At 37.5% G+C, this 15,067-nt stretch overlaps 1 protein-coding gene across 1 annotated transcript in view; it reads left to right on the top strand.

Moving 5' to 3' along the window:
• Positions 1-15,067, top strand: part of LOC139962908 (beta-chimaerin-like) — a 76,875-nt gene that overhangs the window by 49,853 nt on the left and 11,955 nt on the right. Inside the window, exons 4-8 of the mRNA XM_071963306.1 lie at positions 1,770-1,886; positions 3,890-4,142; positions 5,179-5,268; positions 7,337-7,421; positions 10,673-10,846. Of these exons, the coding sequence (XP_071819407.1) occupies positions 1,770-1,886; positions 3,890-4,142; positions 5,179-5,268; positions 7,337-7,421; positions 10,673-10,846 (719 nt within the window). The remainder of the gene's footprint in view (positions 1-1,769; positions 1,887-3,889; positions 4,143-5,178; positions 5,269-7,336; positions 7,422-10,672; positions 10,847-15,067) is intronic.

Consider the following 15,067-nt stretch of genomic DNA (forward strand, 5'->3'; position numbering starts at 1 on the left):
CCAGGTATTGTAGCTGGGTAGCTAGCCATGTACCAGGTATTGTAGCTGGGTATCTAGCCATGTATGTACCAGGTAATGTAACTGGGTATCTAGCCATGTACCAGGTATTGTAGCTGGGTATCTAGCCATGTAACAGGTATTGTAGCTGGGTATCTAGCCATGTATGTACCAGGTAATGTAACTGGGTATCTATCCATGTACCAGGTAATGTAACTGGGTATCTAGCCATGTACCAGGTATTGTAGCTGGGTATCTAGCCATGTAACAGGTATTGTAGCTGGGTATCTAGCCATGTATGAACCAGGTAATGTAACTGGTTATCTAGCCATGTACCAGGTATTGTAGCTGGGTATCTAGCCATGTAACAGGTATTGTAGCTGGGTATCTAGCCATGTATGTACCAGGTAATGTAACTGGGTATCTAGCCATGTACCAGGTATTGTAGCTGGGTATCTAGCCATGTAACAGGTATTGTAGCTGGGTATCTAGCCATGTATGTACCAGGTAATGTAACTGGGTATCTAGCCATGTACCAGGTATTGTAGCTGGGTATCTAGCCATGTACCAGGTATTGTAGCTGGGTATCTAGCCATGTAACAGGTATTGTAGCTGGGTATCTAGCCATGTATGTACCAGGTAATGTAACTGGGTATCTATCCATGTACCAGGTAATGTAACTGGGTATCTAGCCATGTACCAGGTATTGTAGCTGGGTATCTAGCCATGTAACAGGTATTGTAGCTGGGAATCTAGCCATGTAACAGGTATTGTAGCTGGGTATCTAGCCATGTAACAGGTATTGTAGCTGGGTATCTAGCCATGTAACAGGTATTGTAGCTGGGTATCTAGCCATGTAACAGGTATTGTAGCTGGGTATCTAGCCATGTAACAGGTATTGTAGCTGGGTAACTGCTTCTGTCTTAAAAGCATTAAGCAGCTTGTGGTATATATAGCTCCTGCTGCATCCATTGGCTAATGCTTGAGTGCAAAACGGGTTGTCACTAGCACCGGTGATGTCATGTTCAATAGTTAAACAGGAAGGAAATTATCCAAGATTTCAAAGAAACACCAGCACTTATTCTTGCAATAGGTTGTGCAGCTTACAACATGTTTATGGAAGTTGCTTTGGTCGTCCTTGAAATACTTTTCAACTATGAACCACTTTAGTCATCAAAGCTAAAATGACCAAATAACTATAATTTCACGATTTTGGGAAAAGAAGGAATTTCCGCACTTTTTTTACCAATTTAGTAAAAATAATTTAATTGCTTATTTTGGACTGTCTCTGGAGGAGGGACATATGAATCTATTTGTATGAATCATATGAATCTATTTGTACATATGAATCTATTTTTATAAACCATGTTGGTAAATTAAAAAAGCAAAAAACAAGTGACCACATGCTCCTCCATGCACACTTTATCCACCTCTCAACATAAAGCCTGCCCTCTAATACAGTAGAGTTCGGGCATATTGTGGTTTGATAATGGGTTAATTAAAACCGCTGCTCTAGAGATAACAAACGTAATGAAAAATGACACGAGTGATTTCCACTTTCCTTGTCTCACTTCAGTAAATCCCTGAGAGAGTAATTAAAGTTAAAGTTGTTTTCGTAAAAGATTTGTTCACTCTCTAGTACTATCATTTTTAATTTCCTCCTTGGATTATTATTATTTTTTCTTTCCGGTTTTGTTTATATTTTTTTTATGGAGATGCCTATTTCAGTCATCATGTGTGTTGTTGCTTTTTTTCTTCTACTCCTTAATCAGATTCCACGGACCAATCAGTAGAGACACCGCTGACTGGCTCTTAACCAATGATGGGGAGGGGAGCTATCTCGTCCGAGAGAGTCTCAGAGCCCGTGGAAGTTACACACTAGGTCTTAGGTAATTTCAGGAATGGCTTTTCAATTAATGGAGTTGTTGTCTCTTAGGTAGAACAACTTCCAAAGAAAAAAACTTAAAAAACAAAAATAAAAAAATTAGTTTGAATTCCTTTTGTAGTAGTTTGTAGAACAGTAGATATTGTTTGTTATAAATCTGCAGCATTTTACAATTCACGTTGTTACTCTGTATATAGACGTGGTATTTTACAATTCACATTGTTACTCTGTATATAGACGTGGTATTTAAAGGTGTGGAATTCAGAATGGTTAATTGTGAAGAAGGAGGAAGCGTAAGGTGATGTGCAAGTTAGAGGAAAATGAAGTGCAGTGGCAAAAAACTTTTGCAAATTATTGAAGTTCTGTTGGCTCATCTTTGAACCGTTTGTGTACACTGTTTGTATAAAATTGCATCCTACAGTTTCCAGTAGTTTAGGCGCTGTGCACATATGGGAACATAAGTGGACATTGGCAAAGTGCTTGTCATGAACAGATAAATCCTCCTCAGTAAAATATTAGATACTCTGCTCCTTATTTCCATGATCAGAGCAGTAGCCTGTTGCAGTAAGTTATTAACTCTCTGAACTGTCTGGTTTAGAATAATGCAGGCAGGTTGGAACCTCCCAAAAGTAACTTTGTGCAAATTTTTAGCAATTCTTAATAGCTTGCTAACAGCCTTTAAGAAGCATAGCATGCCAATAACCTTTAAACACGTCCAGGGTATTTATCTCCTGGATTCATCATCATGTTTCATCTTTAAAACACATCGACAGCAAAAGCGATATTTTTGAACATGGAAGTTTTCCAAGTTGGCTAATGCCCAAATCTTTAAACTCGCTGAAGGTTTGACAATTTAGAAGAAAGAAAAATAAGCAAAAAAGAAGGAGAAAGAGGGGAGGGAATACAAAATGAAAGATACAGTAAATATGGACTTTATTCAGTTATCATTCTAGGAGGACGATGGAAGTGTTTTAAGGCAGCGACGTGTCTGGGGCATGGAGGAGTATATCCTGTGCGTCATGTAACAGGAACTATAGGCTTATCGTATACACAGAGTGACAAGCAATTAACCCAAAATTAATGATACCCATCCTATCAACTTGGCACAAAGACGTAGTTGATATAAGTCGCATAAAATATTTTTAGATCACTTTCCTGGAGTATTGTCTTTTGTCAAGGCCAGTCAGGAGGTGATGTAATGAGCTAGATAGTAGATAACTGCTTTGTTTCTCAATCCACAATGGCTGACTTTGAAAACATTTACAACTTAAACAAGCAGGATGAGGTATTTAACGACACATCCCCATACAGATCAATTGGGCTACTATAGTCTATTGATTCAAATAATTATGATTATATTTATAGGTGAAGTTGTGTTGAAGTGGTTAATGGGTTAGAGTGTCTGCCCAGGATCAAATCCTCACCAGGGAACCAGATTAATTGGTGGTACTTGAAGACATAATTTACCCACCTGCCTGGTAATTACACTCATAGATAATTCCAGGCTTGGTAATCTATCATCACATGGATAGGGTTTCAAATGAGTTTCTCTTCTGTTCTGGGAAATACTTAACCAAACTAGTATACAATTTTTCTCATCTTTTGTATGGTTAAGAAAAAGAAAAGATGCTTTCCTCATTGAAATTATTTAGATATCCAGCGTAATTCTTTCAGGGTGACAATGCAACGTTTTGTTCTTATGTCTCCTTACATTCAAATTTTCCTACAGTAACTTAACACTTTTCTCCTTTGATAGAGAGCTATAATTGTTGATCAAATCAGCTGTCTGTTTTATCCAACTCTAGAATATTAGTGATAACAGTTCTTGCAAGTGATGATACATCTAGTTTTACTTAGCTCCTCACTTACCTGTCTCCCCACAACCTTAGCACCCTCTTTCTACCGTGCCTAGAATAGTACCTAAAAGTGATATCAGTTGGAACCAATTAATCAAGTCTTTTTTAATGAACTGTTTAAACCAACTGTTCTCCTCTGTCTTGTCGTTAGGTGCAATCACAGTACAAAGAACTTTCGTCTCTTTTTCGATGGCAAACACTATGTGGCAGACAAGAGGTTTGACACGCTGCATGACCTGGTGGAAGATGGCCTCATCACTATGTATGTGGAGGCCAACGCTGCAGACTATATCAATGCAATGGTGGCTGAGCCCATCTATGACAAACACAGCAAGTTCTCCACCGTCATAGAAAACGAAAGAAACATGTCCATGGAACGACATGATCATCATGTCTTCGACGATGTGAGATATTTTGCATATATTTCATAAAGAACAAAATCAACCTCGGGTGTATGTTTGTGATATTTTAGGATAGTCCCGAGGAGTATGGTAAGCAAAATTGAGAGGGTTTTTGTATCAAACCTTCGGCTGGCTAAATACATGTGGAGTGATCTTCCAGTATCAACAACCAAGGGTCACTCATCCAGATTTGGTAAACAAAGAAGCCACTGTTCCAATTTTAAACAGAGATCAGATCTTGATTGTGGGTTGCATTAATTGTGCAAATGGTATTATCAATTTAGCATGTTAGGGTAGGCTGTTTGAGTATGCTTTAGTTCCAATTGTTACAGCCTAATGGTTAGGCCTAGGCTAAATGTTTGTCTGTATGTAACTATAAGAAACATTGAAAGTCAAGTATTGCCTATCTCTCTTAGGATGGTGTTATACCCAGACTGACCCGAGAACCAGATTCAGATTTTTGCTTTCTTCATCTGCTAGTTTCATTTCTTGGTGTAACAAACCAAATTGAGAGCCATGAACATTGCCTGGATTTCCAGTCAACATGCAAAGTACAGCTAAATGTCTTCACAGCAACACACATGTGTCTTGTTTAGCATGTACTAACAGAATTTGTTCTTCAGGCTGAATCCTATAAAGGTTTCAGCAACATAACTTGGGAAGGCTTGTTGTTGGTGATAAATTGTGTTGGTTGGTAAACTATGTGTACTGTAGTCTACTACTACTGGCTTCGGCCAGCTTGCGAGTCTACAAGCCTCCATGGCTTCTTTCGTGAGTTCCTGCTTGCGGGAAGATCACATATACATACATACATACATACATACTACTCTGTTAAGCCCCAAAGCTTCCTCCAATACTTCCTTTTGTAGCTATGTTTTTTTTTTTTTTTTTGAATCATTCAGGTATTACTAGTCAAGTATATTTTGATTGTAATCTTGTGGTATAACAAATAAAAGAGATGACATGAATGCTATGTATTTATAAATTGGTTATGTTTTTTATTGGCATTTTTAAATACTGTTCCTTTATTTATATACAGCCTGACACTGGACACGATCATCACCCACTTGTTATCACAGAGACTGCAAATGTGGAGGCATCAACATACGAGAAAGCTCACAATTTCAAGGTAGAGAATCGGAGACAGGGACTCCTTTACTGTTTGACATCTTTAAAAAGTCTGTTACATTTGCAAAACAAGAATCAGCCTACCACACTCTCATCGAAGATTAACTTAGCCTAGCCATATTTGCATAAGCATCAGGGCTGAAGTAGATGGGGCATTAACCTTTTAGTCAAATGAGAAACTCCATAGAGTTTCTGCAGAAAAATACAGCACTAGGCTGTTTAATTGAGTGAATAAACCCGTGAGAGTTCCTTGTGAATGTAACCAACTGTATTAAGTTTTGCTTGAAAGATGTCAAAAGTAATCAGGATTTCAGGTTTCCATGAGTCGTGTCATAGTCCCTGCAAGTTTTGTCTATTTTCTTGTTTTGTAGTTTGATGATGATATGTTAGTCAGCTCCCCCATGGCAACACTGCCAATGTTAGACGACATTTACATGCAAGACTTTCAATACTTCAGATGCTTGCAAATGCCACATATGTATATCAAAGAAAAGCAACAGAGCAATGAATAAAAAAGTTAAATATTCAAGTATGGAGGGTTCTGAGATACCTTACTGAGAGGTTGTGAAACATTCAGGAACATCCGTAGTTATAAAGAAACATTCAAATCATGTTATCTCCTAAGCAGAATAAGTGTTTTGTTTCTTAATGTTAACAGTTTTTGACCCTGAAACTAATGTCATCATTAGGTTCTGTAACCAACTTCATAAATTCAGCATTTGCAAAACCCATCTCCATTATAGAAAGTTATTTAGTTATTTATATATATATATATATATATATATATATATATATATATATATATATATAAGCATGTGTGACATTATGATGTCATAATTAGACTTGATCAAGTCTCCGGCCTAGCATGTGAAGCAAGGGCGTAGGAAACGGGGGGGCTGAAAAATATGGGGGGCGGAAGTATCATTCCGCCCCCCCGCTTTGCAAGTCAGAAAACCCCTTTTTCATTTCCAAATGAGAAAAAAATCTCATTTGGAGCACCAAATTGCATCTAAGGCCAGGTGAAAATGCAAAATTATTTACGAAATGGAGTGGGTGTTGAAGTGTGCTATATTGCACTAAATTGCATCTGAGGCCACCTGAAATTGCAAAAAATTCCAAAGGGGAGGGGGACACTCCCTCCCCTTAGACCCCTCCCCCAGGCCGGCCATCAGTCTTCAGCCCCCCACTCAAAAGTACCTTCCTACGCCACTTATGTGAAGAAACAGAGTGTTAGCTCAGTGGTTAACACCGGTACCTTTCAATCATAAGGTCCCCGGTTCGAGTCACTCCCAGATTAATGTATGTCGTCCAGTTACAGAGTTGTTGACAATTAACAATTCATAATCATGGACGTTAAATATGAATGTGAGAGACTGACTTCGGTCAGCTTGCGGCTCTGATAAGCCAATTAGGCTTCTTTGCGAGTTCCTGCTTGCAGGAGGATCTAATATACATACATACATACACACATACATACATACATACATACACACATACATACATACATACAACATTCAATGGGTGATATCTCCCAAATGGAATAAGATATTTCTTAGCTCTTTGTGGAAGCTCTTCACGCCCATGTTCCCCATCACATATGTACTAGATGATGTTTGGGCATATGTCTCCTTTAAGTATGTCACAGAAAAGTTCACAGTAAAAGAGGAAAATGAAAAAATTCTTTGACTTGAATGATCAATTGCAATACTAGTAAAAGTTGAGCAGTTTGGTTTATTGTTTGCTGTTAGTCTATCTGTCCTTATAAAGATTCTGTATTATTTTGAAGTAAGAATTAAAAGAACCCATACTATGTACAAGTGTTATATATATATATATATATATATATATATATATATATATATATATATATAAATGTTAGATATATATATATATATTTATATATATATCTAACAGTCTTATGATAAACCCTAAACTGATAATGTCAATGAATACTATTGAAGGTGTTCCATGGTTTATGTTACTTGATTATACTGCCGATCATATTTTACTTCTCAAATTGTCATGAGACTAATTTTGTGTCTACATTTTGTTTTTGTCATCTCCCTCAGGTGCATTCGTTTGTTGGTTTGAATTGGTGTGAATATTGCGGTAACTTCATGTGGGGATTGAAGAATCAAGGAGTCAAATGCTCAGGTTAGAATTCATTTGGTTACTTCAATTTGTTTTTGTTTTGTTTTAAGATGTAGAGTGTTTAAAGATAATTGTGACAAACATTCTGGGATGAAGTTGAAATGCACCAAGTATCCATATATCTGTAATTATAATAACTGGTGTAGGAAGGGCAAGTGAATTGTTATATTTTAATGTTTGCAACCTTAAGAAGGATTTTTTTTATTGTTTTTGATATGTTAATCTCAAACTGTTATCCACATCAGAAAAACATGAAGCAGTCTTATGAAAGAGAAATTGTATCAAAAGTGCCAATTGAATTTTACTTTAAAACCAGAAACAGAAGAATCTGAGCCTGAAGCAAAGGACAGAGTTATTGTTTCAACAATACATGAATACAGTCAGCTGATGAGACCTGTGCTGTCTTAACATCAGTTTATTTACTGTCTCAACTATACAGTACAAAACAGTACAACCAAAAGTGAGGAAGCCATGGTTTCACTTGGTTTAGACATTCTGACCATAAAATCCACATTATTATTAGATTCTGAGTTATCTGTCTCTACACTAGAATTGCACTTTATATGATTTTGTGAAGTCATATTGAAGAGATCATCCATGTCTAAGCGCTCAACAAATGTCTTTCAGTCCAAACTGACATTGGCAACAAAGTGAAGTCGAGAATTGAATGATGTACTGTTACCATGGTAACATCTAACATCTGCCATATCTCTCATGTACAAACTGATGGAGTGAATGTTTAACAATGTGCATAGCTAGATTGTTACTAATAAGTGCCATATGACCTTCAGTAAAAATAGATTGAAAAGTATTCAAAAAACATATATTTACATATTACATATATATATATTTTCCCCAGTTTTTCAGATTGTTCATGTATATATGATGCAGAGTTTTAGTTAGTCATTTTCTCTCTTTCTTCAGTTTTACTCAATGCCTTAAAAGCATCATCAACTTTGTATAATTTACAAAACCCCTTTTGCATTATTTACAAGTTTTTAACGTCTTCCACTCTTTCTTGAATTGTTATCATTCTTCATAAGGGTGTATGCAGTACAGAGTTAATTTACTTTGATTTTGAATTGGTAATGCATTATATGCGTATATTTACAACAGCTGTTTGTATTAAGTACTCTTTAATACAAATAGGATGGGAAACTCCCCTCTACCATCTTGATTAATTCATGTGGCTAAGGACTTTCTATTAATTTGCTCCAGATTTCTTTTCTGTTAAATGCCAAGATTTCTGTTGGTAAAGGGCAATTTAATAATTAGGTTTTCAGAAGTCTTTATATGTTTACAATATTGGATAAAGAACATGAATGTTAGTCTCTTTAGTGAGCTCTGTTTATCAAAGAAGCAGCAGATGTTTTGTTCAGATAATATACTTGCATTATTTTTACTGGAAGTTTACGCTGAAGTAAAGTGATCAAAGACTGTCACCTTATCATTCCAAAATCGATAACTATAGGCAGGCAGGTTGATAACTCTACGAGATGTTTGGGCTTGTAATTGTGTAATGGAGGGAAATTCCTGTTCAACATTACTCATTTCCTCCAGTAGTGTGTGTTAAGAGCAGTTTAACTTGCATCCTGTTGTTTTTCAAGTTACATCTTGCCTTAATGGTGAGGTAAAAGTTTAATTTAAGATGTCTTTGTATTAAATTTCAACTAAAGCTTACAGAATGCAGTTGAAAGTTGTTATTTCTCTCTCTGTGCGTGGACCAATAGCGTTGAAAGATGAACACATCGCCACTGGTTAAAGTTCCACCTCTGAGATATTAACTGTCCATTTCCTCTTGTACTATGTATATAGTATTGTATAGTAAGGGCAGTGGGTGATTGTGCACTCACATAGGTTGCATCCTGATGCCTCATTGATGTAGCATGCAACGGCCAGTATCAAATCAAAGGTCTGAGGTATTTTAAACCAAGGCTTACCCATTGAACTCAAATCCCCCACCCCCCCACACCCCCATATATTTTCCATTTGACATTAAATGGAACATAAAAGATTATACGTTAAACTGCATCCCAAGTTCTTCAGATTCCAAGATACGACCAATGATTTGTTGGAGGGGAGGGCAGGGTTGTGGTGGAGATATTGAGGGAGGGGGGGGGGGGGAATTGAAAGGTGATAATAAGAAGACTTTCTACAAAACCTACAAAAAGTATGGAAGAAGTTTGTGCATATGTAACTCAAATATTCACCCCATCTCTATGTGTCCCCCTACCTTACCCAAAGACTGAGCCATGATTTGTGATCTGCTTGTTGGTAAGAAGGGGTTGGTACACTTCAGTGTTTTGGACTTCTTAAATAGTTCTTGTCTTCCACATTTTGCAGTTGTAGGTCCTTTAAATCAATAGCAGATGAAAGTAATATGTATATCCTTGATATAATGCAGATGTGAAAAGAAAATCACTTTAACAGTAATACAGTTCGTTTTCCTGTTTCACTTTCCCTTTCTACGGTTACCTAAAGTTGAGATCTGTTCCACGAGGAATGACTAACCAGATGATTTCTTGTGTAACGATCCCAGTTTCAGTAACCAAACAAAGTGGTTTGAACTAGATTAATCAACTTGACCAGGACAGAACATAGCTGGCTATCCAATTCCATGTAACCAATAATTACATAGAAATAGTACCTTAGATGAAAGGGATATTTATGAATAGAAGATGAAACGATCAACATGACCAGGGTAGAACATTTCCATTAAACCAGTCATTAAAGAGGATTGGTATGAAAAGGAGAATAATAGATATGTATGCACAATTGTCAACTACACACTTTGTCAGTGTTCTAGAATGATTGCCAAGGTATGATGTACACCATAGGATTCCTCATAGATAAACATCAGGACAAAATTGACATGACAACCATAAGTTAATTATAATTCAAGAGGTCCTTCATTTCAATTGCAATTGATACCTTTGTATTGTGTAATTGATTGTACATCACATATTGTAGCAATAAACCCTGCATACAACAATATAGTTCATTAACTTGACTTGTATGGCAGAAAATGTCCAAAAGTCAACAAAATTTTCAGTTTCATCAAATTGTAATCTTCTTTTCAGCCAATCAACATTCAAAAAAAAAGTTACAGGAACTTTAATGCTTAGATCAAACAGCTACTTTGAGTAGCAGTTCAAAGTCATCAGAATTTTGGATCACATTCGTTACTAATTTATCCCTGTCTTGGAATAAGAGATTGCAATCTATCTTGTCTTGCCTCCTTTTTCTCTTTGTAGATTGCGGTCTTGGCATACACAAGCAGTGCTCCAAGCAGATGCCCAAAGATTGTACTCCAAACATGCGACTGCTGAAGAGAATATACGGTGTAGATCTAACAACGTTGGTGAAAGCACAGAATACCATGAGACCAGTAGTCATAGATAAATGCATCGAGGAACTTGAGACCAGGGGTAAGAGGAGACACCTATCTCCAGGGGAACCCTTTGGTAGCCCAAACTCTTATAAAATACTCTTGTTGACTTTAATACACAATCAAGTATGAGATTAATTCAGTCTCCCAATTAAGCCTTGTTTTCTGCTCTGCAGATACAGTAAATGATGAAGCTTGGTTTTCACACTTGCTAAGGGAAGGCTCGCAAATTTAACCGGCGATGATCGAAGGCCCAGCCAGCAGCACACCACTGCTCATTATGCAGCCTGCATATCACTCACGCTTGAGTGCACACACCCACGGTAACTCCGTGAAAGTAATGAGCATTGAGCTCCCAACACAGAAGCGCTGCTATTGTTTGTAAACAAAAGCGGTACTTGCCTTTTCCTGGTCTGTGGTTTTTACGTAACAATGGCACTCTGACCACAGTAGAAGGAGATTTATTTCAAGAATGAATTGAAATCTTCATGAACTATTTTCGTATCGAATGTTTCAAAATACTTTCAGACTTCTTTTCCTGTACAAAGTATTTTCATTCACTAACACTGATCCATCTCTCTTTTCTCTACTCGAACAGTAAGTTGGTACACCTTTCAAATTTTACGAAAGATCGAGCAAAATACTTTCGAAAAATTCACACGAAACTGGCATAACGTGCTAAATGCAACAAATTTCATGTAAAAAAAGCTCTAGTACACCCATTTATGAATAAACCATACGACCACATCTGCTGTTAAGCGGGGGAAAAAGAAAGTATTTTCTAGAATTTCCACACAAAAAAGGAAAAATAATTATCCTACCATAGTTAAGAGTATAGTACATAGCCTAACCACTTCGTCGGTTACGGATCTCACGTAACAACAAAAACACAACTTATTGTATTTTGCGAAGTTGACGTTTTCTAAGGACATGGAAAAAATATTGAGCATTTAGTTAATCATGCCAAGTGGCCTAAAACATGGGATTGCAAGGTTTACTTTGATAAAGATGGCCATACTGTAGCTATTGGGGCCTTGATATCGTGCTATGTATGTATGGTATAGACTGTGCCTCGTGTATCATGGGGAACAGATTGTTTTGTTCATGCGGATGAGTCGGTTAGCTTGAGGTGTGTTTTATATACATCCATGGTTTTACTTTGTTACGGGGATATAAATTTTCTTGAACGTCTAAGATAATATTTCGCATAACTTTACCGATTCTTTACTGACTGACCTAATTAATTCTAGAGTGGAGTCAAAATAGTTTACTCCATGAAAAGTTTTTTGGAAACGTGCCAAAAATGTTAACAAACAGGTGTTAGACAGGGGGGTTGTTGGAAAATCCACAGCACATATACAGTAGCCTACCGTGATATTTAAGTAGGGGTAAACACTGCAATTAACTTGTAAACTGATGTACGTATAAAGCACGCTGTTTATCGTTAGGCAGTCTAGAAACAGGGCTTTGCCGAACGTAGTTTGTTTCATAATATCGTCAGTTTTGTAAGTTAAACTTTTTAAAGATTGTAAGACAGGTTAAATCTCTTTTCATTTTATCACATAATATAGCTACTCTAACTTGTCTCTAACAGCAGACTGTTATCTTTGCCTGGCTCTGATGAAATACTACTATCTCAAGTAACGTTGGCAATTTGCCAAGAAATAAATATCACGCAATGTGATACAAAAAGTCATATTACCCATTCATGAAGGCTTCAAACGCAAGTTTTCAAACATTGGTTCAGTGTATAGTACAATTACAACTAGTCATACCGTTGTAGTCTGGACCGAATTTATGCTTTTTGCTAAACGATCTGAACAAACGTAATTTCTCAAACTAAATTAAAATTATATCATTCGTGACTTTGTTACAACTAAAGCCAAGTAAGTCTACTATGAATAAGAATTATTCGGTTTCTTTATTAGCCATTCCATTTTGTAAAGCGCCATGCAATAACAATTTTTCTTGCACAAGTCGCGAACTGTTCAGGTTTTTTACAACCCGAAAGCAGCTGCGCAACGTGAAAGTAAGATCACGCACATGTCTTAGCCTACTGTCTGACTGCATGACTCACGTGGAGGTGATTCTGCATATAGATACGTACGAGAGTTTTAATGGTTAGGCTATATATTTACTGTCATTTCAATAAACTGTTTATAGTACGAACGAAAGAAAAGTCCCCACAGGTTTGAGAGATTGTCTAGAGCATTGATGATGTAGGTTTTTGTGTATTAAGGGATTCAAGACCAAACGGAGTGTCTCCGTTTGTTCAATTGCAAAACACGAAATAAAAAATAGCGATGAAAGCGCCACGTAAAATTCATGTTTCGAGCACAAACTGTCAGCAAAGTACACACAACTGTGTAGTAACTCAATGCAGTTACAGTAGCCTATATGTAGTAGCTTTATTGATAAACAATTCTCCAACCTGCAGAGAAAATTCTATAACCCTTTTGGGTACATCCTGGACCAAAGTGACCAGTTCATTGTCTGGTCTTCTTTTGTGCATAAGAGGCTTAATTTGTGGTCTCATAGTCAAGTGCATACAACTGTCCACCGACTCTTGGAAGGCAGGAAATGTGTGCGTTCAAGCATGACTCATTACCAGCTGGTTGCTGTGCTCATTACACTGGATAGCAACGGTTGGGCCTGCGATCATCGCCGGTTAAATTTGCGAGCCTTCCCTAAACTTCAGAAAGTCAGAAGAAAAACAGCACAAAAACAATGTGGTCCTTGTTAACCTTCCCAGAGATTCTTCCGATACTGCAAATTAGTACTTGTTCTCCTAGAGGACTTAGCTTTTGATACCAATTGTAAATATCGGAACGTGATTAGTCCCCCCCCTTCTTCCCCTTCCTCATCTGTCTGTTGTAGTATAGGTAGTATATTTTTAATAATCACTGCACAGCCTGACATCAGAGACAGTTGAAGGGATTGTACTGTGAAAATAATGATACATAATCATGATTAGGTGAGATTCGTGTGTTGTGTGAGAGTTCAAATGAGCTAATCTAAAAGCTATTGAATATTAAGCTATGAGGATTTGAAACATAAAAATGTGATCATTGGGCATTTCAGCAAAAGGGCTTTGATCAAACTTTCAGACATTTTGTAGGACAGGTACAAACTGATGTGATATAATTGTGTACCATTTTTATGTGAATACATACTTGTAGAGGGCACTCTTGCACTTTACATTGTGTCACTCTAATATGCCTGCTCTTTCTTGCTTAACAAAGATGGTATCAATATTTTCCAGTAGCCTCTGGAAGGTTGGTTGATCCTGTGACATTGTAAATGGTTAGATCCAACTACTATCATTCAAGCTTGGATTTCTGTACCATGCTCATGTTGGGAAATGATCCTTTAAACATCAACAGATTTAATCAATCAAAGTGGCTGGACAACTTAGTCTAGCACCCAGACCAAATTGGTCAGCTTATGAGCAGCAAATAGCTCAAGTGGAAAAAGAGACATTTTCTTCTTGGTCTCAAAGGAGACAATTATTCATTCTTTCATTCCCAAGTATTTTGAAAATTTTACTTAGTCAAAACTTCATAAGTAATGGTCTTCTTAATGATAACACTTTGCTTCAATGAAGTGCAGCAATTTTAACAATCCAGCTGTGAGGGTGGCCAACGTGGGTAAGGGAAGGAGTCAGGAATGAGTTAGGTTACTCTCCAGCTGTGAGGGTGGCCAACGTGGGTAAAGGAAGGAGTCAGGAATGAGTTGGGTTACTCTCCAGCTGTCAGGGTGGCCAACGTTGGTAAAGGAAGGAGTCAGGAATGAGTTGGGTTACTCTCCAGCTGTCAGGGTGGCCAACGTGGGTAAAGGAAGGAGTCAGGAATGAGTTGGGTTGCTCTCCAGCTGTCAGGGTGGCCAACGTGGGTAAAGGAAGGAGTCAGGAATGAGTTGGGTTACTCTCCAGCTGTCAGGGTGGCCAACGTGGGTAAAGGAAGGAGTCAGGAATGAGTTGGGTTGCTCTCCAGCGGTCAGGGTGGCCAGCGTGCGTTAAAAAATGAGTCAGGAATGAGTTGGGTTATTATCATTCAGCCAGCATAGCTATTTATCCCTCCAACTCAGGTTGATGAATTTTATGACAAAGTAGAGCCGGTATACAGAACCATATGTAGGAAGTAAAATGCTCACTCAGCAACACAGATTGACGTCAAACGCTTGCCCATCATAAACACACATTAATTATTAATCGAGCCACTGAGGAGAGTGAAAGAGTTGGGGATGTAAACACAAATCAGGT

The sequence above is a fragment of the Apostichopus japonicus genome, chromosome 21 (genome assembly GCF_037975245.1).
Source record: "Apostichopus japonicus isolate 1M-3 chromosome 21, ASM3797524v1, whole genome shotgun sequence".
Lineage (NCBI taxonomy): Eukaryota > Metazoa > Echinodermata > Holothuroidea > Aspidochirotida > Stichopodidae > Apostichopus > Apostichopus japonicus.